The sequence below is a fragment of the Hippocampus zosterae genome, chromosome 1 (assembly GCF_025434085.1).
Source record: "Hippocampus zosterae strain Florida chromosome 1, ASM2543408v3, whole genome shotgun sequence".
Taxonomy (NCBI): Eukaryota; Metazoa; Chordata; class Actinopteri; order Syngnathiformes; family Syngnathidae; genus Hippocampus; species Hippocampus zosterae.
Window position 1 is genome coordinate 16,681,184 of NC_067451.1, and position 27,663 is coordinate 16,708,846.

Here is a 27,663-nt window from a genome sequence, read left to right on the forward strand (position 1 = left end):
TGGAGGGGTGTTGCAAATCATGAAGACCTGCCAAGTGGTATTAAGTAATATGTTTCGATTGACATTGTTTCTGATGAGAACAAGTCCTGAAGCTTCCCCAAAAACTCAACTGGGAATGTTCGATACCACTTTGTTTTACGGACAGATACCAGCATGAGGTGTCATATTTGTTTCTAGCTAATGATAACAACAGTAAAGACACTCTGTTCCCAGAATGCATTGAGTGGTACAGTACATGTAATTAATGAAGCTCAAAGGATGTTAATCCTTGTCATACATGTGCTTGCGTCACTCATTGTCATACTTGGGTCGCATTTGATTATATGTTGGACTGTTTGGGGTGAAGGCGTTCGGGGTTTGGGTGATTGCAGGGTTCCCACTCTTCCCCTTGCTTTTTATTTATGGACTTTTGAAGGACTTTTGAGAGCTAATTTAGCCATTTTTAAGGACTTTTTCTCCATTCAGCAGAGGATTCACGTTGGATTTAATGAACAGAAAGCCACATATCTGAGTTGGTGTTCAAATCATTGCTGCCAAAGGAAGGGCACATCTTTATTTTTAGGGGCAATCAGCATTGTATATGATAGCATTGTTTTGTACATGTCCTCGGCTAGGCCTCAGCATCAAAATCAGTCCTTGGTCCTTGGCCTTGGCCTTGCCACGGAAAATTTTCCAGGTCCTTGGCCTTGGGTTGCCGGTCCTTGGACACAACACTGCCTGAAACTGGTTGGCAACCAGTTCCGGGTGTACCCCACCTACTGGCCAAAGATGGCAGCTCAGATAATGGATGGAGGGATGTTAACACGGACGGTGTAGGTGCTTTGCGTTGCTAAAGATTTTTAGATTAAAAACAAAAAATCAGTAGGAAATAACTCACTAGTCTCATTAGCAAATGTTTGCTTTTTTTGTAAAGGTTGAGTTTAGAATCATATAAAATTAAGTATTTATGTATTGGTTATGTTAACTTAACTGACGTCCGTGGTGGAAATATGCAAATGGTAACTCTGACAACTGGTTTGTACCGATAAAGACAGCCATTAGATGGTGATGGTGCAAATGTTATTTACTTGGCTGGAATCCATGTTTGTGTGCACATATACAGAAAACAAAGTAAACGTTCACTGGAGATCATCCATACACTTTTATTATTGCTGCTTCTTTATGGCACAAATAATAGAAACAATAAAACATGATTCCATCTGTCACTATGGAGCAGCATGCAAGTTTTTTTTCTCCTTTTAAATCTTTGAAACATCACAGGACGAGCAGGATCACGCACTAAAATTCTATAGCCGATTTGTACAATGGGTAGATAAATACAAATCATAGTCATCACACACTAACCAGTCATAGATATGAAAAATATCAGCAATTATCCATTAAAAAAAAACCTCGGTCATCACAAATATGAAAAAAAGGGGGATGGGTGGTGACCATGAAATAATTTAAACAATTGACATTCATCCTTTGCGTGGTTGTATGTACACAATATAGTTCTGTAGAAGTACTGCTTTATCTTTACAACACACACACACACACACACACACACACAAATAGGACTGCATTCTGATGAACGCTGTGCAAATATTGAACACCTCAACATCACAAACACATCTTTGCCTCCAAAATGCTGCCGTTTACAAGCTTTCCACAATCTCCTCAAGACCTGCCTGCAGGAAACCGCCACCACTGCGAACATGGGATGGAGGAGCTTATCACATTTAAAAGAGGAAAAAAAATGATTTTGAGCGGGGGGGTTTTTTTTGTTTTTAAATTCACAGACACCAAAAAAAACAAACAAAAAAAACCATGAAACGATCTTAAACTTTTGGTGTTAAAAGGGCGACTAAAAATAAAAAAATCACAAGGCGTCAAGAGCGACAACTCTTTGAGGCCCCGATGATGAATGAGCTCTGCTTGGATGGATGCTACGCAGGGGAGCAGTGATTGGTTGAGGCTGCTGTCGATCAAATGTTGCTCAGGTTTTTTTTCTGTGTGAAGTGTGTGTTTGCGCGCCTATATGGATTTGGAAGAGTCCTGTTTGCTGATGAGCACCTCCAGAAGGCGCAGCTTGGCCTTAAGTCTCTTGTAGGCTCGGTATTCGTCCAGCATGGGCTCGCGGTCCTCCTTTTGCACATTTCTAACAAAGGTTGAAGGAATCACAAATTAAAGCAAATGCTTTTGTATTCTTTTTACATTTTAATGCTGGTTAACTTAATTGGACAATACATATTACAATATACATACACAATACAATCCTCAAAGTGGTTTACACTTTTGAGGATGGAACAGCGTCCCCTTCCCCTTGCTTTTTATTTATGGACTTTTGAAGGACTTTTGAGAGCTAATTTAGCCATTTTTAAGGACTTTTTCTCCATTCAGCAGAGGATTCACCTTGGATTTAATGAACAGAAAGCCACATATCTGAGTTGGTGTTCAAATCATTGCTGCCAAAGGAAGGGCACATCTTTATTTTTAGGGGCAATCAGTTAAGTGATCACGTGATCCGCCACTGATCGGAAATCGCGGTAAAAGCAGAGCGGGAACCAGGAAGGCTTGTAGCCCAACAGCGGGGTTTGAGGGGAAGGGCGCCCGGCGCATTTTCCGACAAAACTATTTATTGGGAGGGTGGGGAAAATGACATACACAAATGAAAAGACTACAGGTCAATTTATAACAGGGATGGCAATGGCTAGTGATGGAAAAAAGCGGAAAGGGGCGTGGCCTGGACGGGGCGACCAATCACAAAAGTAAGACATCATACACGTCCAATCGCAGGGCTGTTTACAATCGGAAGATGGAAAGACTGATCGGGAGAGCTCGTGAAAACTCGACAAGTTACTTGACCCCCCCTAAAATTTTCAACGGATTTAGACGATTCACAAAAATGATCAATTTAAGAAATAAAACGGCGGATTTCCGCCTATCCGCGAAAAATTGTCACCCCTGTTATAAGATTAAGATATATAAGATTTTAGAAGCTTTCCCTGAAAATTAAGGACAATTAAGAAGATAATTTTACAACTTATTTTTTTTATGAACTTTAAGGACCCGTGGGAACCCTGTGTTTTGTTTTGTTTTTCATTTTTTTTAAACAAACCATGCCGTTATGTTGTGTGTAAAAATCTTACAAAGAATGAAGACGGATCTTGTAAGCGCAGACGGAAATCCCATCTGAATGGGCATCTGTCAGACATGTATTGTTGTATGCCTTGAATTCTTGATCATGAAAAGGCCACACCACCGATGTGAGAATCGATGCCTTGAGATGAGGTCGGGTAGCGGCCCGATTGCTGATATGGGTATTCACCCATTCCGACCAGAAATGCCTCACAAACTTACTTTGAAATCCGAACCCTCATTTGAAACCAAAATCCTGAATTGAAACTGTCACCCTGTCTTGGAACTTGAACCCTAAGGTGGAGACCATAAAACTGGCTTGAAACCATGATTTGAAACCTTCCACTGGGTTATAATTAGAGTTGCAACAACGAATCACTAAAATATCATCTTCAATGAACACAAAAAAACTGGCCTAACGCTCTAACTTGAAACCCTCACCGTGGTTTGAATCCCTAACGCAGTGCGCACCTACCTGCCGTTCCGTTGATAGAACTCTTCCTCAAATTCTCTGATGGTCTTCCTCAGTTTCTTCTTCTCTGCTCTGGCTTTCCACAGCTGTTCCAGCAGCTCTGGCCTAACATGCACAAAACAAAGGGCGTGACGTCACAGTCATGAGGACCGTGTGCATGTGCGTCTGTGCACGCGTGTTCTCACATGGACGAGGCATTAGAGCTAGACAGTCTCAGGTCGAGCGCCATCTTCCCGGAGCCTTCCTCCATCTTGGCCCTCATGGACCCCCCCGCGGTAGTGCTCATCTCCATGGCCATGATGACCTCTGAACTCTGCATCTCTCCTCCGCTGCTCTCTCCTTCCTCTTCCTCCTCCTCCTCATCTTCTTCATCCTCCTCATTGTAGTCCTCCTCCTCTTTCTTCTTGTCCTCCTCATTGCCATCGTCTTTTTCTCCAGCCGCTGGCTCCTCCCCTTCCTCCTCCTCTTTGATCTCCTCCCAGAAGTGAGCCGTCTCTCCCTCTATGATTGGTTGGAGGATTTGGCTCCGCCTCTTACTGGAAGGAGACACCTGGACGGGATAACATGTCAACCTGAGATTGTTGCTAATGCTAATTATGCTAACATGTAACACATCTCTCAAATGCTAAGAGGGTACTATAGCTTATGTTAATAACGCAAATGCCACAGATGCGAAGAATTATGACCATAGCTTGAAACCCCGATGCCAACTTGACACTCTAATTCACTGGTGTTAAAGTCAAGGCCCGCGGGCCAGATGTGGCCCGCGAAAGCAAATCAAGCATGTCAAGTTCCAAGATGCTCGCAAACGTCTGTACCAAAATTTTAAATTGTCATATGTAATCCACACTAACAGTCATTATTCTTGACTTCTGATTTTAAAAGTACTTATTCATCAATTTGTTGTGCGCTGCGTATATAATTTGTGAGGGGATGAAACATTTATATGGTTTCCCACAATTCATAACGGCCCTCCACGGGAAACCGTAACTACAATGTGGCCCGCGCCAAAAATGAGTTTGACATCCCTGCTCGAATTTGAAGCACTAACCTGGCTGAAAACCTTCATTCGAACAATAACACAGGCTTGAAACCCAAATTGGAAATCTAACCTTGAATTGGAAACATAAATTTGAAATACCAACCCTGGCCTAAAATCCTACTGTGGAACACAACACAGGCTTGAAACGTCACAGTGCTGTCTTAACCCTTTCATGCACCCTCTAACCTGACAGCATGATAAGTTGTCCACTATAGCAACCCTTGTCCCTGAAAGGGTTAAAACCAAACTTTGAACAAAAAGATTGGCTTAAAACCCGGAACCCTCGTTTGAAAGGCAATATTTGTAACCCTAAATCCTTTTTTTTTTTAAATCCCAACACTGTCTTGAGACTATACTTTGAAAAATGAACACTGGCTTAGAACCCAAATATTCTGATGCCGAAACTTTGTTATGCTAATTACGTTGACTATGCTAATGAGGCCAAAGCTAATCATCCAGACATCTTTGCTACTTTCGAAAATGATGCGCGTGTACTCACAGTGACAGGCGTGATGGTGACTCTGGTGAGCATCTGCTTGATGAGACGGTAACGCTCGTAGAGAGGCTTCACCACCAGACGCTCCTCGCGAGTAACCTGGCACCGCGCGTTGAAGAGGACCCATTTTTAGTGTACGGCCCCAGAGGAAGCAAGCTACATGTGTGTATGCGAACTGACCGGTCGCCCGTGCAGGCCCTCGTAGTGCAGCAGGTTCTTCTGGAGGACGGTCTTTTCGCAGGACAGTTGTTCTTTTGTCATCTTCTGCGGCGAGCACCAAAGAATGGCGTCAACGACATCCGATGCCACGCTAATCTTACCAAGGCTAACGAGCGGCTCACCTTGATGTCATCGGGCCAGCCGTCCTCCTGCCGCTTGCCGCTCACGCGTCTCTGGATGAGCTCCATGGTCTCCTCGCGGGTGGGGTGCGGCGTCGTGGCTTGCTGCGTCGACGTCTGCTCCAGCGAGGAGCCGAAGCTCTTGGGCAGGGTGTTGCTGCGGGGGCGAGTCTGAGGGCCCAGCTCGCTCTCGGCGCGCTGTTTGGCGTCTGTGCCGCAAACAGACAAGGAGAACAACGCCACGTGGGAGATGTTTAGAGAGCAACTGACGACTGAGCCTAAGTTGACGGCAACAACACCAACACCTTATCAATGTCAACATGTCAGACACGGATGCAGCATGCAATATTGACACACACACGCACACAGGACTCGATAACATTGAAAGATGGTGGACCCAAGCAATTGATATTGTGATGGCTTGAAGCCCTACTTCCCAAGACTTTAATCCCTACCTTGACTGAAAATGAGAGTTCAACCCTAAGCCAGGCTTGAAACCCTATTTTCCAACCCTACCCCATGCAATAAACTGTCACTTCTCACTGACTGAAAAGCCGAATTAGAAGCCCAAAATTCTGGTTTCAAATCCTAAATGGAAACCCTGACCCTGGTTTGACACCAACTTAAAACCTGAAGCTCAACTTAACCCTTTCACACACCCTGTGTAACCTGATCACATGATAAATTGTCCACTCTAGTAATTGCTTTCACTGAATGGGTTAAAAGGTACAGTGTGTAGACTTTAGTGCCACCTAGTGGCGATGTAATAGAATGCAACGACCGAAGCTCACTGCACCCGCTTTTTTAAGCATGCGCACGGCAGAGCCTCGGAGAGAGTACTTCGCAAGCTTTGTATCCATTCCAGCAGAAGTGCAAGCAAAATGGCATCCCAAACGACTTCAAGTATTCCATCATGTTGAGGATCTATGTTCACGCTCAAGTTTGTCTCTTTTGTGCAACTAGAAGCCAAATTGCGGCAAAATATGGCGGTCTCCTGAAATAAAATTAGTGATGAATTCACCTACAATTACATTAATACTGTGATGTGATTGAACTTTTTTTTTGCATATTATTAAACTTAATGGTGGGTTTCTAAAATAATTAACATTGAAAACGTTTTTCCCACAAACTCTCCCTTTAAAACTCTAACGTTATGCTTTAAACCGTCCAATTCCAAATCTCATTTAAGACACTCCTCCAGATTCAAACCCACAATTGAAAACCCCAATCGCACTGTGAAACCCCAAATTGGAACTCGGCGTTGAAACACGAATCTGAACACAAACAAAGAATTGAAACTTGAAACCAGAAAACATGAATGGATGAATGAGTGTGTGTGAGATCTAATGAATTATATCATTGCTGTGTTCAAAACAACCCCAATAAAAACCACAACAGCTTGAATGACATCACACATACGATGGACACACACAAGCACACACATTTACACAGAGAAAGAGAGCAGGTGTCGACATGAAGGAAGCGGGAGGGATGCTCTCACAGGGCCACCTAACAGTGGACGCGTCTACTTACGGACAGGCTGCTACTTACTGAGGTGACACGGGCCCGAGTGGGGGGCGAGTGTGCAATGTGAGGGGGGCGTGAGGGTGGGCGGCGCAGGATAGCGCCTGTGTGAGTGGAGCACAGTCTGGTGCCTCAACGTGCTCCTGGGAAAAAGGTGGTGCTGGCGTCCTGGGTCGGGCGGGTGGTGGTGGGGGTGGGGGAGCGGGGTGTGAGAGAGGGAGGAAAGCGGGTTCTCGGGTTATTCACAGGACATATGCGGCGGCCTCCGCAAAGGAGGCCACGGGATTGGGCGCCACGTGTCGGGTGCTATAACAGCCATTGTACAAATTCACGGGTTTGCAATTTCACTGGCGTCCCACTGAAGGGTGGATGTGTGAGAGCCACTGGTTAGTGCTGCATTCAGGTAGTGTGTGTGTGCACGTGTGTTTGGGCGCGTGGGTGTCCATGGCGCTCATACGACACACACACACACGCGCGCACACGCACACACACACACGCACACACACACACAACACACACGCGCGCGTCTACCTTTGATCTGCCGTCGGATCTTGGTGAGGTCAGTCATCCACTTGAGGACTTTGGTGTTAGCTGCCTTGTCGCCGTGAGACGGCTGCACACACACCACACCCCCAAAAATGGAAATGATCAAGAGCACGCAGGCTTGGGGTCATATCAATGGAGTTTACCGCAGGTGCACCCCAATTAACTCATTCACTGTTGTGAACATGAAACATTGCTCAACCATTGACTGTACTGCCATCCTTGTACAGTAGAACGTACAGTCAACTAGAGCAGTGGTTCTTAACCTGGGTTCGATAAGTGGGTGGTGAATATAAGACGCAAGCAACTCAAACTGTTAGTTATGACACGCCCGCTTGGCCATCACTGGCTGCAGATGATCACATGCCATTGCATGTCCAATCAGTACGGTGGGCAATTTAGTTCGCTCAGTTGTCACTGTGTGACTGTTGTGGGAGTACTTCATAAAATTTTAAAAACCTATACTTACTCCACGTAATTGTATTGACTTTTTTCTGTTTTTAAATATTGTGTAAAAAAGCAAAAGTAAAAAAGTCCTATTTTTATTTTTCAGTAACGAAGGGTTTGGTGAATGTGCATATGAACCTCTACAACAAGGTTAAGAACCCCGGATCTAGAATGTTTTTCGTCAGTGTTTCCCACAAAACTGCTGTGGTATCATCATTTCGAAGAGTAAATTTGAACAAAAACTATGTTTTCATTTTTGAAAATAACACTGTTTGCAGTGTGAGCTTTGTTGAAAAATATTCCAACTATTCCGTGACAGCTGATGAATTGAAAATTATGCAGAGTACCATTATTGATATAAAATTGAGAAAAACAACATTTGCATAATCATTTGGAAACGCAGAGTATATGATGACTTGCTCATTGCGGGTTCTCTTGTACCTTGTAGTTCTTCTCCTTCTCGAACTGCTCCTCAAACTGTTTGATCTTCTTCTTGAGGTGTTGAAGCTTCTTGGTGAGCTGGTGCGTCACGGAGTCGCCTCCTCTCAGCGCCTCCTTGGAGCCGAATGACGCTCGCCTCGGCCTGAAGAGGATGAATTCAGGTCAAGTGTATGTCAAGGGCAAGGGCGGAAGGTCAGAACAAAGCATTTGCGACTACAGTGATCCTTCGCTCTCACGCGGTTCACCTTCCGCAGAGTCACTGTTTCACTGATTTTTTTGTGTGCAGTTTTTTAAAATGCTTTTAAACAGTGAATTGCATACTGCATCCTGATTGGCTAAGATACTGACCAACGTCAACAGTCTCCGCACCTCGTCTTTGTACATACAGTACATACCCCACAATGTCGACGAGATACATTCTGCACCGGCAAAGGCACCTGAGGACGCGCTCAAGCAATATTATTTTACAGTACAGTATTTCCAAAAGCTATTATAGTCATTTGTTGAAAACGTTTGGGTTTTTTTGTGCTTTGGATTGATAACAGGTTTTGGTCTTTGCTTTCATTGTGTACAGAGTTCAGTATTGTATAATAACTGTAAAAAAATTAAGCTCACAACTTCACGGATTTCACTCATCACTGGTGCATTTCACCTGTGTGCTTTGGTGGGGGAGGTGGCGTCGGCATCCTGCTGCAAGAAGCGCTGTGCACCGTGTACGCCGAAGTCCAGAAAGCGGCGCGCCAGGAGGTGCGGGTGCGAGCGGGAGGACGAAGGCGAAGCTTCCTCCCCCCGGCCCTCGCCACCGCCCTCGTCCCCGTCATCCTCCTCCAGGGGCAGCAGTGGTAGGGGAACCATACGTCCCGCCAGGGGGGACAGCTGAGCCTCGCCGCTCTCGCTGTCGTCCTGCCACGACTTGAAGGCCGGAACCGGATCTGCCGGAGGACACAAGTGAAGGACAAGTCTCACACGTTCCGTTGGTGTCAAGACAACATGGGAGGCTTTGATGTGTTCGGGGCAGACACAGAGAGGAAAATATCCCATTGAAAGAAGAAACAGGAATAGCCATAGGAGCCCTTGAACTATGTTTCCAGTGGACAGCAGAATCGGGGTGAGAGCGAGGACGGGTGAAGTTTGTTGGGTGAGAGGTGCGGTCTCACATGGACAACCACTCACCTTGGCCTTCTTTCTGCAGGTGCATACATGAGAAATCTATGAGAGGGAGGTGGAGGTGGTGATGATGATGATGAGGAAGAGGTGGTGCTGTTTGGGGTGAAGGGAGGAAAGGAGGAGAAGACGAGCGGTGAGCTCCATCGGTCGGCAACATTCGGTCAATGCAAACGCGCGTCCTGCTTTTTCACCACAAGCTTGAGAGTGAGCCCTTGTGGAGGAGCTTTTAATTGGCCTGCCTGGCTTGACACATTTGGAAATGACCCCAAACCTTTGAACAATTGCGCTGATTGCAAACTACTAACAGTGATGCCTTAAGATACGAGTTCTGTGACAATGCCCCTAATTCAAAACACAACCTTAAATCATCTTTGCCCAGAGGCATGAGTGGGAATGGCACTAATCCGTTCCCGCAAAGAACATTTTGCATTGGCTTTCGGGCCATATGTGCAATGAAATGCAATTTTAAGGTTTTGGTACTTGTGAAACAGTACACGGATTAGCACCTTCCTATCTTATTGACTTAATGACACCGTATGTTGCACCCCGAACTCTTCATTCACAACACGCTGGTCTTTTAGTGATTCCAAGAGCCAAAAAGAAGTCCGCAGGTTCTAGAGTGTTTTCTATTCAGGCTCCAGTGCTCTGGAATGCCCTCGCCACGCAAATTAGAGCTGCTACACCACAGTTGAAATGTTTAAAACGCAACTTAAGACTCATTTGTATACTCTTGCATTTTGTTGGAATGACATGTTGCCCGTTTGACTGCCGAAGCTTCCCCTGTCTGTCCTTGCCCCTCCCCACTGATCTGGAGAGGGGGCTAGGTGGTGTCGCTGTACGGATTCTGCTCCCATCGTTATGGACAGGATTTGCACTAAATGAGCTGAACAACTTCTTTCTTTAGGAAAGCTTTGGAGGCTTACCTCACTTTCTACATTTCAATTCGATTGAGAGTAACATTTCATGAAAAAAGTTTGTCAAGGTTGCGTGAGGTCAAATTCAAGGTCAAAAGGTAAAGTTAAATTATGCACCAATCTTTAAAATGATTTCACATTGAGATTCCCTATCCAAGATTATATCTATTTTGTGAAGATTGACTCAGTAGTTGATACGAGGGTTCAAAGGAAAGTAGCCACACCCCTTTGGGCGAACCTATTTGAAATTCGGTGGGCCGTACCTTCCAAACCCCTCCTGTGATTGACCTCATGTCATGTCCCCTAAAACAGTACAGACCATTTGGGCAATATCTTATGGGTGTTACAATAAGCACGGATTTTGGATTTTTATTTTTTTGTTATGTAGTTTTAATACAGCTGCCGCTGTTGTGAAAGCGCTATATAAATCAGCATGTATTGTATTGTATTGTGTAATGTTATACAGTTAAAAAAAAACATGCAAATGGCAGATAGGCAGTGGTTCACTGCACAAGGAGGATGAGTCATGTTTTGGTCTGTTTTGTCACGCACCGTCCCATTGGTGGTCGGGGAAGAGCTGGATGTGCGGGACGTTGCTACTGCTTAACATTTGGCTGGTGTTGGCATTCTGGTCGCATGAAGAGTCCTGCAAGGTGAGAACGAGAGAAGATGTGCATGACTTTACTTTTTACGCTGTTAAATAAAGTTACTTGTGTTGCATTAAACGTACAAAAATTTTAATGTTACCTTACGCAGTGCCCTGTGTGTTACACTGGATTACATTTCTAGTATCACCTATGTTTCATTATTTATCTTGCATTAGGGTTACATGTATCGCGTTATACACAACGTGGCACATTTATCATGTCACGTGTGACATGACACGTATTACACTAAGACAGGGGTGCCCATTACGTCGATCCTGATCTACCGGTAGATCTAAGACAGGTACCAAGTAGATCCGAGGAGTGTCGAGGAGAAAAAAACAAACAAACAAACAACCATTTGTGTGTCTTTGTACATGTTAGAAATATTTTTTTTTGTGTTAAAGTACTCTGCACCCTAATCATCCTAGCCAGTCTCATTTTCACAAAAGAATATTAAAAAAATAAAATAAAGCAGGTAAATCTTGAATTTACGGTGGCGCGTGATTACATCACCGGAAGTTGTTAGCTGTTGCGCTCTATTTTTTTAATCATCATTATTCTCATTCAGAGTTTGCTCTGTGTACAATTCACAGAGGGCACAGGCAAAGAATAGGGAATCTAGGAGGGAAGCACTTTAAAACGGTACGTGTGAGCTACGATAGTTAACAGGCTGCAAAAGTGCATCGCTTGCCTCAGTTTCAGGGTGTTTCTCATCATGGCGTGTGTGTGTGTGTGTGTGTGTGTGTGTGTGTGTGTGTGCGCGCGCGCCGGTAAGCAGGTTAGTTGATCGAAAAGTAGATCTTCGGTCCAAAAGGTTTGGGCACCCCCTGCACTAAGATATATGGTACACTGAGCTATGACATGTTACATGTTCCATTATGTGTTTTACTAATGTAGCGTGCCATAAGTGAGTTAACTTACGCAATGTGTGGCATCACCAGGCTGATGATCTGCACTGAAAGCACAACACAAACATGGTCACATCAAAATATTTCACAAAATGCTTTTTGGGTCCATGGGAACAAATTATTATGAGATCATACATAATGAGGGTTTATACATAAAAAATAGTGTGGTTCTCAGGTGAATACTACAGATTTTTGCTTCTTGCTTTTGTTGTTGTTGTTATTTTACCCGACCCACCAACCTCATCGTTGAACATAGATCCAGGTCATGTCCCCGGTCTGTGCAGATTAACGCCGCCAAGATTAGTCGATTCATCGCAATGGCGATCAAATCGTGTCGATGTGTCGTGTGTGTGTGTACGCGCACACGCACACACACACACACACACACACACACACACACACACACACACACACACACACACACACACACACACACACACACACACACACACACACACACACACACACACACACAAAAGCATGTGAACATGTCACATGATTTTGAAATTTGAATGTAAATTGCCTTATCAGAATCACATGTGTTACTTGGTGGACGTACCATCTACCATGCCCAAATGATCACGGCAGCCATGACGCGTTGCTAAACCATGCAGAATAATGACACAGCGACTATTTGTTTCATTGAGACCATTTCAGTTTAGTCTGCAGCCAAACGATTTGTAAACGTGGGCGATGTTATCCGCCAGCGGAAGCCTTGAGTGGCCCCAGCAAGCGAGAGAGACACATTCCAAACCGAATCAAAGGCAGTAATGAACCTATATCTGGCAGCGCCTATGTTGTTCTCGGTATCTCGGACGGCATCCAGCTCCATTCCTGAACCCTCCTCCAGGCGCCCCAGTGCATCCTGGGAGGAACAGGCAGCAAAAGCCATTAACAGTTAGTGTCTTGGATGCAAATCAAGCTGCAACACTTCCATACTCACCTGCGTGTCTTTCTGGTCTGTATTTTTCTGGTGCTCACCAAGGCAAACAGCAGACTGCGCTGTCTCACTAAAAGAAGGTAAAAGAGGGTTCAGGGGATAAGGAGAACGTGTCATACAAAGCTTAGCGTGTCAAATCGTGTTGGTCTGTCACCCTTGGTGGCTGTCAAAGTTGCCAAGGTCCTGGTCAATGGAGGACTTAAGATCCAAGAAATGCTGCTCCACTGCTGCCCTGATGGTTCGTTCGATGATCCTGAAGACACACAACACGTGGTCAATGACATGCAACGTGCGTTTTACAACTCCAGAGTGATGGGTTTTCGGTGCATTTGTTGTTTAACACGGTGGGGAATCAGGGCTGCTACGCATTATTTCACAAGTTATGTTACGCATGTGACACATTTTACAGTGACCATCGGTTACACTTTCACAAGTGTTAGTATATGTGCTGCTCCATGTTATATTAGGTGTGCTGTGTTACGTGTGCTGACATTTCGCAATATGCGATTGTTGCTAACGATGCAGCCATACACAAAATTCACGGTACTGTTCATTTGATACTTGAAAGCATGGCTGTCACACTAATTTTTGTCATGGGCCACATTGTTGTGTTGGTTTCCGTCAGAGGGTCATTATGGCTGCGAACCAATATAAATGTTTGATCGCCTGATGCTCTCACTTTTACACAAAAAAATGATGGATAACTAGTTTGGAAATCAGAAGACAAGAAATTCTCATCCAACTATGTTTCAGTTTATTTTGACAGGAGGATTGGTAACAAAAAAGGTGAAGTGGAGTCAATTTGCAAAAAAAACATGACATCAACGGACATGATTTGCCTTCGCAGGCCACATAAAATTATGTCATGGGCCACATCTGGCTCCCCGGGCCTTAGCTTGACACCTTTGCTTTAAAGTCACGGTTCAATAGTTTTGATACAATTTTTTTTCCTTAAACTGGAAAATTTGAATACTTTAAAAGAAATTGTGTTTTGAACTTCATAATTCAAATCTAGAACCACTAAAAATTGTGCATCCACGCTCTTTTCATACAGTAGAAGAAACACACTGCAGTTGAGAAACATCAATGAACAAGGTAAAAAAAAAAAAAAAAAGAACATTCCATAGCTGAGTAGCCAACCTATAAAAATCCACTCTCAGGTTTGTCTGAACTTCCATTTATTGAAAATTACGTCAAGAACATTAGTGTGCGACAGTTATTGCAGCATATTTTGTACGAGGAGAATAATAATTCTGCATTCAACTCAATTGCACAACATAATCTTTGTTAATAAAATATGGCCTATGTACATATTATGTTTACGTCATCATATTTGTTATTATATTATAATATAAATGAATTTTTAAAACGTTATATGCATGTATGATAAAGTGGAGATCGATATAAGGGACGCTTATGGACGAACATGTCCATAGCCGGTGCCCTAAGCCTTTCCTAATAGCTACGGCCCGGGCTAAGCCAGCGATGATGTCAACAGCACTCTAATGCTACGTTCAGACCAAATGCAGGGTAAGCGTTTTTGTGGGTGTAATTCCATATACAGTCATTGCGGTTTGCAAGGTCGGGTGAGGGTGTGTGTATAAAGTGGAATGCCTTGAGAGACACGTACCTAAAAGAAAAAAAAAAGAAAGGTGCTGAAAGAGAAAAAGACTGACTTGGATTTGGCAAGTTTTTGTTTGTTAATTATTAGAACTTAGTGGCAGCCATCAACATTTACAAAGTCCCCAATAAATTAAAAAAAAAAAATTTGACATTGTACTGCAACTGTGCATTAGTGATAAATAATTTTATGCTGCAACACAAGCGTTTGTGTTCGTGCGTTAATTCAATCGCTGTGTGTCGTTCTGGACCATACATTTGTCCTTGAATTTGGCTTCACGCATCATGTAACTTTAATTACTAAGGCCCACTGTACAGGGCACAATGATTCCTCTCCGACTTGGACTAAAAGGAGGGGGGAAAAATAATCAGTTGGCTACTCACCTAATGTGAAGTGTGGACTCACTACGATGTGAATATGCTAGCCGGATTGTGTTTTTGAGGCTCCCCATACATGACTTCTTGACGTTAAAGAAGAAATAAAGCCAGACTATAAAAGGTAACGCTCATCCCACGCACCTTTTTCAGATACTTGATCCTTAAGATTTAGTGAGATTTTGGTGAGTCTCCTTTCTTGCCCTTCTCTTTTAATTTTGCACACAGGCCCACTAGAGGCTTTGTACCCATGATGGAAACATAGTGTTGTAATATTGTGTACGCAGCTGTTCGCAAAGTACGAGCTAAAACCTTCGTTTAAGAAGACTGACATCAAAATGGACTTGAGCACGCGATGCGCAGGCTGACAGTCATGTGAGTAGTTACATGTTCCCTCTTATTTTGTGGTTTGTGACACTTTTATGCCGTCTTCACATCTCATTAACACGCGTTTGTCGCACTTTGACCATGTGCTTCCTCATCACAGAAATGATCGTTACGTTGTTCAAAGAAATGTGGCTGTATTTACTGTTAGGAGGGGGCCCAAGTCAAAACATTGGCTCCAATTGCTCGTCCAAAAATTTGACTATCATGAGAAATGTGATTTATTTCAGAAATACAAAAAAAAAAAAAAAAAAAAAAAGCGAAACGTGATGTAAAATACAAAAATTTGACAAAAATACAATGGTAAAATAAGCTCTATATGACCTGTACTGCCGTCCTCCATGTTTCATTCTCGCATAGTTATCTGTACTTTTATTAAACTATGTGTGTGTGTGTGTGTGTGTGTGTGTGTGTGTGTGTGTGTGTGTGTGTGTGTGTGCGCGTGCATACTCACTCTGCAGAGTCAGCAGGCAACATGGGCACAGGGGAGAGATGGGAGCTGCAGAGAGAAGAAAAAGACCACAGCGCGCTTAGAACATCCTGTTCTCCTGGACTGCCATTGCAGACATGGAATGGCAAGTATGTGCGTGAGTGGGAGTCAAAACAGGAAAGAGAATAAGGACGGCTACAAGGATGCCCACAAAGGCCACTGAGGCGATATTGACAAACTCAGCGGCGCCAATGGAGGCAGGCAAATTGGTATTTAGGCTATTGTATTGTTAATACGATATCAGACTGTGTGTGTGTGTGTGTGTGTGTGTGTGTGTGTGTGCTAGTTATCAAGGTCACATTTGCACAGTTGTCTCCACACAGCTGAGACATGGCTGCGGATGCTCGCAAACGCACACGGGGTACATTCCAGTGCAGCATGTTTATGTAACAAAACAATGTCAGTGATGTTATAGAACGGTGCGCACAAGTTCAAGTACACACTCAAGTCTGCGTGGGAGAGGAAAAACTTTATAAAACTTTGACGTGAAAGACATTTCTTTTGATATGTGCATTAAGATTAAGAAACAACAATAGCGACACATGCAGAGGCACACTTGCAGAAAACAGTTCACGGTGTGTGCAATTGTGCCTATAACAAAATAGCTACACATAAAGACAATTGTAGAATGAGTAAAATAGAAAATAACTACTTTGACATACTTAAACCGAGATGAAACAAATAAAACAAAAAAGGAAAATAAAAAATAAGAAAACAAACCAAAAATTATTGGCTGTAAAAACAAAAATTACACAGTAATACAAAAATTTGGATGAATAAAAAATAGATATATTTTGCAGCTTTCAAGGGACCAAAGGTTGCCAATATATTTGCAACAAAATATTAAATGAAAATACACCAATTTCCCCCCCCCCCAAAAAAAATTCTAATAAATCTGCTGATTAACTTCTCAAATTTCAACGTGATAATCACCATGCTAACATGCTAAAATGTGATATGTTGTAACATGGTAAATTTGACTTGTGATACCATCCATCCATTTTCCAAACCGCTTGATCCTCACTAGGGTTGCGGGGGGTGCTGGAGCCTATCCCAGCCGTCTTCGGGCAGTAGGCGGGGGACACTCTGAATCAGTTGCCAGCCAATCGCAGGGCACACAGAGACGAACAACCATCCACGCTCACACTCACACCTATGGGCAACTCAGAGCGTCCAATCAGCCTGTCATGCATGTTTTTTGGAATTTTGGAGGAAACCGGAGCACCCGGAGAAAACCCACGCAGGCCCGGGGAGAACATGCAAACTCCACACAGGGAGGCCGGAGCTGGAACTTGTGATACCTGATATGGAAATAAGATTCATTTGTTACGTTACCCCTCATTTATTGTACATCAAACCTCTTTGCCATCGAAGCTCAATCACGACCCAGTAGAGATTTTCATTCTGTCCTACTCAGTGCCACATTGACTAGAACATTAGGTAACCTTTCATAATGTGTCATCACGACACTGATAGGACTCAGCGACTTGTCCTGGAGGGGGCTGAGGGGCCTCTTGACAGACCAAGCTAAGAATTCAATTCAGTGGACCTGTGGGGTAACATGTCAAGTCTTGACATGAGCACAACATGGAGTCAAGAAATAGGGCCCTTCCACGCAAAGTTGATTACGTCTGAGAAGAAATTGTAACAGCAAGAAAACGAGCAATTGCAATAAGAATAAATTGCCCATATTATACAATGATGGTGCCAAATCAGCTTAATAGCATAATTTCAAGAACCTCTTGCAACATTACCTGATCAATAAAGCCATTGTCATGCTTTGATTAAAGGGAAAAAAACCCCACCTCAAGTGCATTTGTACACATCTAGGCAAGGCTCCTGTCGGTACCAGGAGAATCAGCAGAACTTAGCATTAGCGGCCGAATGTCCGAGAGGCACTACAATTCTACAACTTTGGATTTTTTTTTTCCTTGCAACCAAATGTTTTGTCATTGTTGCCCATTTCTGTAAATGCGTCTCAATTTTGCGAGATTGTGACAACCCCACACCGAATGACATTGACTTGGCAGCTCGGCAGGGCAGAGGCCCACAGCGACTTCAGTAAATGGCAAATAGAGGGCACTTAATCGACACCATATTGTATCCAAAGTGCTTTTACAAAGCCTCACATTCCCCAATTCACACACACATTCATTGAACAATTAATTTTCCAAAACATTATGTCAAAGTCAAAAAGTAAGATGAGCTGCATCGAGTTTTGTCGGCTGCTCAGAGAAGGGGCACAAGGTGGGGGTGTCCGCTGCATGCACCAAATATACACCAAGTGACAAGTGTATGTTGCAGATTAAAAAATATGTAATTTTTTTTTCTTTAATCAGCTTGAGGTGTCAACTATGAATTTACATGTGCCGGAGCGTGTTGTGCACCCCGAAACAATTTTCTGGGGGCAGGCCACAAGTCGCTGAAGGTGAGTCAGCAATTATGACTGAGACACATGCAGACACAGCACAAACTGATCCATTAGCTGCCATTGAGCCCGGCCGGGGGAGAGGTGTCGACGATGCCATGGAATCGGGGTGGGCAAGCTTTTGCACTCAAACATATTTATTATTATACTCAAAAAAGAAACTAAAGTGCATGTAAAATAATTCTCATTTTGTATTTATTTTAAAATGCCACGCTACAGTGTGAAAACTCAATTTCACCCCAATGTTTTATGCAGAGCAGGTCAAAATGAGTCGGTGACCTGTTTTAGGTAGGACATCTAAGCAGGTTGTGGAGTGGACGGAACAAGCGATTAAAGGCAAAAGGCTCGCAAAAGGCTTGGACCCTGAATTCGGCTGCATCACGATTCACGTAACTTCGTGGTTGCCACCGGCCTACAAAATACAATATTGAATACAACAACAAAATGAAAATGATTCATCGTTATTTTGTGTTGTTACTATCACGTCGGCTTCACAGTGCAGAGGTAGCGGGTTCGATTCCAGCTCCGGCCTCCCTGTGTGGAGTTTGCATGTTCTCCCCGCGCCTGCGTGGGTTTTCTCCGGGTGCTCCGGTTTCCTCCCACATTCCAAAAACATGCGTGGCAAGCTGATTGAACACTCTAAAAATTCTCCCTAGGTGCGAGTGTGAGTGCGAATGGTTGTTCGTTTCTGTGTGCCCTGCGATTGGCTGGCAACCGGTTCAGGGTGTCCCCCGCCTACTGCCCGAAGACAGCTGGGTTGGCTCCAGCACCCCCCGCGACCCTAGTGAGGATCAAGCGGCTCGGAAGATGAATGAATGTTGTAAACCTTTAAATAAATAATAAAATAGAAAGTGTTAAATGTATAAGCACAAACAGTTTTATTTTACAATAAGCTACTGAGATGGAACACAAATACTTGAGTAACAGAAAGCTTTTTTGAAAGAAAACTATCATATAAAATAAATTAAAAGGTTTCAGTAATTGTACACTTATGATTTAATTATACATTCCTTACCTATTGACAATAACAATGTTCATTTTACTAATTTAAATTTGCTTTTTCAATAAAAATGACCAATTATTTCATGATAAATGGATAAAAATATGAAAAACAACAATCAATTTTTGGTGATCTTACTTTATCGTGCACTAATCATTGAATACATCAAACTTGTTAAATTTGTATGTAAAATCATGTATTCTACAAATAATATTGCTCGTATTTTTCTTTTGACAATAAATGAATGAATGAAAATTTTATACTAAAAATTAATGTAGAGGTTTAAAAGAGGCGAAAAACGACTCAACAAACACAATGGATATTACAAGACACTTCATGATGTGACTCCTCCTCAGTCTGGAGTCCAAAACGGAACAGGCCGTATGGAGACGACTCATAAAAAACAATAAGCCAGGGGTAGGGGGGAGAGGGGGGAATCCACTTTGATTTCAGAATTGTGCGATGCCACAGCAATCATTCATTCCTGAGTTATGCAACTGGCGTGTTTACCTCTGCAGCAGCACGTCACAAGACATCCTCATAGTTGCTGGTACCACTTTTAAAACGGATCTTCTCAAAAACAACCACAAAATCCAGAGTGCACTCTTGCGCCTATTTGCTGGTCAGTGAGACCTGTCGTAGGGTGAACAACATCCAGCTGCTGTCTTCAGCTGAGCACCCGGCCGCATCCTACATCTAGCTGCGGAGCTACTCAAGTAAAGTCCTGACGTAACCGAGCAACAACACCAGCAGTTGGTTTTTTTTTTGGGGGGGGGGGGGGGGGGGGGGGGGGGGACTCCGGTTGTGCGAGCCAATCAGAACGGAGGGAAGAGTCAGAGACTGTGGGAGGAGTTTTTGGATTCGTTGAGGAGGAGTTCTTGCTCGACCACTTGGCCGTACAGCACAGTCCTCAGACATGCAGTGAATTATTGATAGGACAGGACAAAAGAAACCCAGGCTGAATCACACCGTCCCTTTCGTGAGGACTCGTAACTTTTTTTGCCCTTGAAGTCCGACACTCCCTGTACATATTGGCCTGCGGCCCATTCCAATATTGACATTGTATGGGTTAAATGTGAGACTGAAAGGAATCAAATCCATAGTTGAAAAATGTAAAACCATAGTCACTGAGACAATCACATTGGGAAACGTTAGGGGGTGGGGGAATTCATGAAAATGTAATAAATATAAAATAATAAGGTTTCCGGTCCAATTAAGACTGTCGATAAAATTGCTTTTGCCCGACAGGCTACTTCTGTAGCCCATTTTCTTTCGCCTTAAAAAATATATATATCTAATTTACGAAGGTTTGGCCAATTGTGGAGTGACAATTGGACAAATGTACAAAACACCACCCCACAACTATTTTTCCATTCCATGAACTCCAAGAGCTGAAACAGTTTGCTACACTTCCTTTGTACAGAGATGAAAGTCGACTTTCCTGAAAATACAAATGCGAGCACTGAAGTTGCGAAGTCCTGCTAGGCGGAGCCGGGGGCATGAGCCCCCCCTGAAAATTTTTGAAAAAATGGATGGCTGTGGTGCATTCTGGCAATATCTGAAGAAAATTCTAACAAAAATTGAAAGTAACAGTTTCACTTTTTTTCCAGATTGCTCACTGAGATAGATATAGATCTAATAATAAATACTAATAGTATAATGAGTTGCCTTTTAATATTTTGATTTTTATATATATACATGAATCAAAAACGCTTGGCGTAAAACAACATTTGATATGATTTTAACTGACTTACAATGTTTGTCGACCTTTCTAATGTAGTCGGACAAAAAAAAATCTCCATTCAAATCCTTTTCCTCAAGCCATGACCACTTGAACGTGTTCCTAACACTCGCGTCTATTAAACGCAAGTCAGCTTGCCTGTCTACCTGTTTGAACATTGCGCTGAGGCCATACCTGGCCAATCACGCATGAATTAGTTTACAAAAAACGCTATTCAAATACTCGACATTCAATGATTACTCTGCCTTTTGTGTGCACACGTGTACCCGTTGTGGCTTCTGTTCTCGCCGAAATTTAGAAATCTCCAAGATATGGCGAGGCCATGAAAATGCGAGGGGAGGGTTGTTTCTGTTCCTAGTGTTAGTCCGTCAACATGGCTACGCTCGTGAAAGCAAAACAACGAACTCAAACTCGTGTTTGTTCAAAGTTGTCAACTAATATCCGGATTAATTTTAGGCAATTTCCCCCCAATTTTCCAGAGGAATTTTCATGAAAATCAGGAATTCCGGGAAAATCCGGAGGACTTTCATCATTAATTGGCCGACCAATGAATGAAGGTGAGCGTAAACTATCAATGACACTGCTTTGGAGTAGCGTCTCCCACAAATAAGAATTTATGGCAGTGATCTGCTACACTAAATGACCAAACCTAATTTGTTTGTTTGGTAATAGTACTGCTACTACCAGAGAAAATGCACCATTAGCACGCCAAAAAGTACGTCAATTTGTTGCGAGTCACTTTAAACAAGTCACCTGAGGGGTTGGTTGGGTAATACAGCCAATCTGCTATCAATCTGATGCTGCCTCCGAAGGCAGAAATCTTATCGGCTTGACTCTAAGTTTCTGTGGGAGGCAACAGAGTAGCATGCATTTTTTGATGTCTTAACGCAAGGGCACTGAACTCACTCAACTGCAACGAGAAGCAATAAAGTCAATTTAGTCGAGTGTCGGTTAAAGCCACTTTCTGCCGATTCAGCTCCTTTATTCGTGTACCGTTTCTTTTCCCAATGTAAATAATTAACTACAGTCAAGTAAAGCATTTCTAAACAGTAGGCCGTGGTCTTCATTTGACCTACATGTCGCTTGTTTAACCCTCATCCAGAGATCAATTTAACCACCTAAACCACATGAGGAGAGATTCATAGGCAGAATTTTCAGTCCGGCAGTCAAACCGAGTAAGACGCGCATCCCAGTGCAGTGAAAGTTAGTATAACATGTACCCCACTGAAATGAAAAGTGAAATTTACGATCAGACAGTGGGTGAGTGTAAAAGGCCCGCTGCTAGTGTAGGGAGTGAGTCTAAAATGTATCCAAAGACAGGGAATGAGAGTAAAATGCATGCAATGCGACTGCAGTGAAAAATCAGGGTAATGCATCTTAGTCTATTGAAAGTTGGTGTAAAGAGCACATTGGTGCAGTGAGTGAGTGCACTGTAACTTGCACCTTAGTGAACGTGACTAAAATCCACACGCGTACAATGAAAAGTGGGTGGACTGCACCCCTGTAGAATGAGTGTCAGTGTGAAATGCAGTACGTGAACAAAATGAACGTGAGTCAAAGTAAGTAGAAAATTCACCGCGGGGTAGTCAAAGTCATCAAACTGAAACAATGCATGCATGGTATGAACTTTCATAATGTTCAACTGGAACATAAGAGATTCTAGGTCAGGAATAAATAATGAACCGCATTGGACATTTTTTGAAGTAATCTAGATCTTAAACTTCAGGGACAAGGAGAGCGGGATTGGGGTGGGGGTGGGGGGGTCAAAACATCCTTCAGAAATAAGTCTTCCCGGGATAGCAATGCGCTGCTAGGAAGCTTGGTCAGAAGCGAGAAGGCACGGGTGTTATCTGGGTCAGTTAGCGGATCTTCTTACACGCAGAAAGGAACCAGCGTACCATTGGGAAAATTCAGGACGCGAGGATGGCACGCAAGCCAGAGTGCGACGAGGGAAAGTCGGGATGAGACTTTTTGGGGCTAATGTCCAATTTACAGTTGGCCTCAACTCACACTGTCCCTTACTATGTGTGTCAATTGTTGTGTATCTTTATTGTATTTATGCCATTGATGTATAGTGACAGACCGAACCACTCAATGCCACACACACATGGTTAGGAACTTATAAACGGACTGTGGCGTTCCGCACGTTAATTCAATTATAACATTTTAACTATCATGAGAAGCCCAAATCAAAGTAACGATTACATTTTGATTTGTCATCCAGCTGCACGTGAAAGATGATGGGAGATGTGAAAGTTATGAGTGGCGTACCACATGAGTAAATTGAGTTACAAGCCTCGTCATGGAACAAATGAAACTCATAAGTCAAGGTAGGTTTTTGTAAACAATCTCGTTCGGTGGTGTGCCGTCACATTTTGCTGACGTGAAATATGAGCTTTGGCTTAATAAAGGTTGGGAAACGCCGCACGACATTTTCCACAAGTCGATTACATGCGACACAAACAGGAGGCCTACCATTCCCCACAGCATTTGACGGCGTGGCAATAAACGCCTTGGGTTGCGAGGCTCCCTTTTCATACCACCGCAGTGGTCAACTGCGGCCTGTTTTGAAGAACAACTCCCGAACAGTCACAGACTCTCACCTTTGCATGTGAGTATCAGTTGCTCTTGCACTTCACAAATAGAATGCTCACATCCAGTGTGTGGCTACAAAGTGAAGTGGGTTGTGTGCCGCTTGACTGACTGTAAGGTCTGTTTTCTTCTGTTGCCATGCAGACAGAACCTGACTCAGGCCATGTCCACATGGAAACACAGCTGGATTTTAGAACAAATAAACTCGTAAACACTGAATCATTTCAAGAAATGTGTGTTTCCACATGAAAACGCTGAAACACCGTAATACATAGATGCCATGTCTGTGTGGCACTGTCATGCTGCTACAGATGTCGCTAAGAAACCGTGCCAGGGAAACAAACCCGCAAGAATGGGGGGGTGAACGTGAAGCAAGGAGACATTTGCGTGGCCTGGATTTGTGAGGATAGTTTGCTTTCAACGCCGCATCTTCAGCAAGAATGTAGCACCGTATTTCACCATTGTTTTTCTTAACATTGACTGTGTTCGCCGCAGGGTCACGTGAGCACTGGCATAACACGTCACCGTTTGAGGGAACATATTCTTTGTTTGCGCAGAAACATGAGGTAAGCGTTTTGAGATTAATCCACTCTGCGACCTAGTTTCGAAAATTTGGGTTTTCAGGCTCATAATTTTCTTGTCCATTTCAATTGCCCCATTAGGCATGATCCTTCCACGTAGACAGGTATACTACCAATATACTCACTATCTTGCCTCTGGATGGGTCCAAGCTACCTGCTCTCTCTCCAACTTATTCCCTAAAACATCTAACCTTGGATGTCCCTCTAACAAGTTGATTTCTATTCCTATCGAACTTTGTCACTCTGCTTCCAATACATCTCTTTGGTGCTCCTGTCTGAAAATTCACTGTTTTTCCCCTTTTTAAAAAAATAAGATGTATTATTTCCGACACGTACAATCTTTCTTTTCAGCTGAATTGCATGCGTAACACTCTAGTTACACACAATGATTTTCTCGAATCGCTAATAGGACTGGTGAAACAAAACACACACTTGTAAATAGGGCTGTAAAAAGGTTAGCTGTGTATCCTTCATCATATCCATTTGGTTGGAGTTGACGAGTCACTCCAGTGAAAGTATGTTGTCATGTCTGGCATTCTACCGTTATCGTATGCACGGTGCAATATTTAAACAGGTAGGTGGGGTGTGTCCCTATACACTGATATAAACAGCCGATGTAGGCCAATGCGGATCAAATGACATGCATGCAGCTCTTCGAGAGGCTGCTGTAATGTTGATATTCAACATTTTTGTATTCGAATTTAGAGGTTAGTTATTTCAGATGTGTTATTTGTTATTTGAGAATTTAGTTTTTGAGATCTGGCCATGGCTCGAGCGTTAACATTTGCTGCGTGTCATCGCGTGGGTTCAGCATCACTTAGCCAAAAGCTCATATATCCTGCTGACAGCCTCATTTGTCATTTGCAAAAAAATGTCAGAAGGTGAGCGGTCATTTTATGAGATTGAGCAAAGATTTTTTCGTTTGTTTTTTTTGGAGTGTGCATGTGTGCGAGTGTGCGTGTGTACTGCCATAAGAATGTCCATGACCCACCATGGATGACAGCAATGATACATACTGAACACTTCATCCTGATCCGAAAGGTCAGTGCTGATCTAATTTTTCTTTGCCATGCCCCCCCTGAAATCCTAAATTACATCATTAATCCCCCCCCCTGGCTCGTTTCAGAAACTTGAATGCCAACTAAAACAATCACATGAGCTGCAAAGATCCAAAGAGTCTGGCCAGGGTGGCTTTAAACTCCTGCAGCTGTCACAAGAAGACCTGCATAAATCCTCAATGTTGCTCCGCAAAGTAGGCATTAGCCATTAAGACGCAGCCCATGTGCCCCACTATACACACTGTGTTTGAATGTCCCTACAAGTTATCACAACAGTTCATCCAAAACAATTAGAAACTGACACACGCACACAAATTCTCTCTCCCTTATTACCTCAGCCAAGGAATAATATGTTCGGACGATTACACAAAAATTACTTGGACCAATGAAGAAATCTTTTCATTTTGGTACAGTTATGGACACATTTGGAAAAATTGTGAAGGATAAAAAAAATGCTTTGAAATACTTAATGTGCTTTTTTTTTGTTTTTAATCATGAAAAATGCAATTTGGTAGAGAACAGGGTTCAACATTAATGGTAGCCCAATTGCCTGTGGCCAGTACATCGCTGTGTTGGACGACTGCCTACTTTATAGTGTGTATCTCATTGAGCGGTGAAGGTGTGTGCAAGCGTAGCAATGATGACGATTCATTGATGACATCGTTCAATGTATTTCAAGACTTTTTCAGGTATGGTTTCCGAATTCATAAATTCAATGCTTTTTAAACTTTAAGTCCTCGCAGGAGCCATATAATTCCATGGCCGTAATTAGTTTGTGCATTTTTGATATTTCATCTTACTTCATTTTATTTTGGTCTTGTAATTTTTCAAAATTAGTCACAGTAGACTTGGAAAAACAGTTATGTAATTGCGTGCATTGAAAGGAATATTGCACATGTTCTTGTCAAGTATCTGTGACCACTGCCCATCATGTGTCTTCATGCAAATGAACGGTCAGAGATGTGAAGTATGTTGTGTGTAATGCGCTTTAGTCTGAGTGCAACAGTAGCAGCAGGGGCAAATGCTAATCATCTTAAAGGATAGAGGACAACCAAATCTTGGCATCCCTTGAGGCGGACCTTCTAGTTGCGCCGTCTGGTCAAGCCTCTCATCATCTTACGTACGTGAGAGTCACCAGAGATGGGCACTCTGTCTTGTCTGAGGGACCGACACCCATTTTTGGGATGGAGGATGAGAAGCATTTATTTTTTTAAAGACGGATTAAGTAAGAACGAAAGTGGGTTTTCGCCTGTCCTTTTAATCGTCACTATCTTGGTTAAGTATATGTGTGTGTGTCGTGAGGCAAGATAAATTCAGAGAGTAGCCTAACACTGTATTTTCTTAACAGTATATTTTCACAAGAACTATTTTTGTGTTGTGAAATACTAATGTTGAGTTGCTTATCAGAAATGCATTAAAAATATAAAGAAACAGTGATGTCCTTTTTGTTTGATTGGTGGCCAGTCTCATCTGCGACAGCCAGTTACTGAAAATAAAGTTTTTGTAGGCAGGCATACATGCGATAAATACATCAATGTTTGCATGCGAAAGTTAAGTAAAGATGTCAAATAATTTTGGTGATAATTTCGACTGCAGCTTTAGATTTCTCTCGAGAGTATTTCAATTAAACCATGTTAATTTTGATGTTTGGCATTCGTGTGGCGCACACTGTTAAGTTGTCACGGTCGGCATGTCCGCCATGCATCAAAATAGAACGATGGAGTGAGCGATTTTGTGAACATCGGAACAAACTTATGAGCCACTGAAAAGATTAATGATGGACTGAACACGAGCAGTGACAAACAAGCTTGGCTCTCGCTTGAAGCACACTCCAAGACCAACACGAATTTGTGATTTATCGTTCCAAATTAGGTGTTTTGCGAGCGGTGACCACACCACGAAAGGCTCACCTGTCGGCCGGGTCGTCGTAGCAGGTGCGTTGCGGTGAGTTTGAGGAGGTGGGGCAGTCTTTGCCATCTTGGGGGAGCTCCTCGCACTCTGCCTCACACTTGTCATCATCCAGCAGTTCTGTGATCTAACCACAAAAAATACAAACATGAAAATTATTCCAGTCATATCTGTTTTTTACCATGAATGGAAACTCACTGACCCCCCCCCCCCCCCCCCCAAACGTGTTCCTCTCTGTTCATGGCCATGTTAGTGTCAGCAGTGCACGTCAGTTGGCAGGGTAGTTGCCCAGCTCTACGCAAAAGTGTGGCTTCAAACAAACTCTGATCTGAGTTGTTTCACACATCAAGATGTAAAGTCCATGAAATGAAATCTGGACTTCTGAACTTTTGTCTGATATCCCTGTTTTGATCTGAAACTCAAATGTCTTTAGTGTATGGCAACAAAATAAATAAATAAATAAATAAATAAATAAAAATGAGGAGGT

General features: G+C 43.0%; 1 protein-coding gene across 1 annotated transcript in view; it reads right to left on the bottom strand.

Annotated features, from left to right (window-relative positions):
- Nucleotides 1–1,122: 1,122 nt before the first annotated feature.
- The window catches only part of fam13b (family with sequence similarity 13 member B), a 47,705-nt gene continuing 21,164 nt past the window's right edge, over nt 1,123–27,663 (bottom strand). Inside the window, exons 7-24 of the mRNA XM_052065231.1 lie at nt 27,179–27,303; nt 15,833–15,877; nt 13,154–13,252; nt 13,003–13,069; nt 12,836–12,924; nt 12,073–12,106; nt 11,057–11,150; nt 9,597–9,683; nt 9,076–9,355; nt 8,424–8,565; nt 7,524–7,605; nt 7,020–7,160; nt 5,472–5,677; nt 5,311–5,394; nt 5,134–5,229; nt 3,778–4,142; nt 3,596–3,697; nt 1,123–2,140 (exon numbers count right to left, since the gene is read on the bottom strand). Of these exons, the coding sequence (XP_051921191.1) occupies nt 2,017–2,140; nt 3,596–3,697; nt 3,778–4,142; nt 5,134–5,229; nt 5,311–5,394; nt 5,472–5,677; nt 7,020–7,160; nt 7,524–7,605; nt 8,424–8,565; nt 9,076–9,355; nt 9,597–9,683; nt 11,057–11,150; nt 12,073–12,106; nt 12,836–12,924; nt 13,003–13,069; nt 13,154–13,252; nt 15,833–15,877; nt 27,179–27,303 (2,262 nt within the window). The 3' untranslated portion in view covers nt 1,123–2,016. The remainder of the gene's footprint in view (nt 2,141–3,595; nt 3,698–3,777; nt 4,143–5,133; nt 5,230–5,310; nt 5,395–5,471; nt 5,678–7,019; nt 7,161–7,523; nt 7,606–8,423; nt 8,566–9,075; nt 9,356–9,596; nt 9,684–11,056; nt 11,151–12,072; nt 12,107–12,835; nt 12,925–13,002; nt 13,070–13,153; nt 13,253–15,832; nt 15,878–27,178; nt 27,304–27,663) is intronic.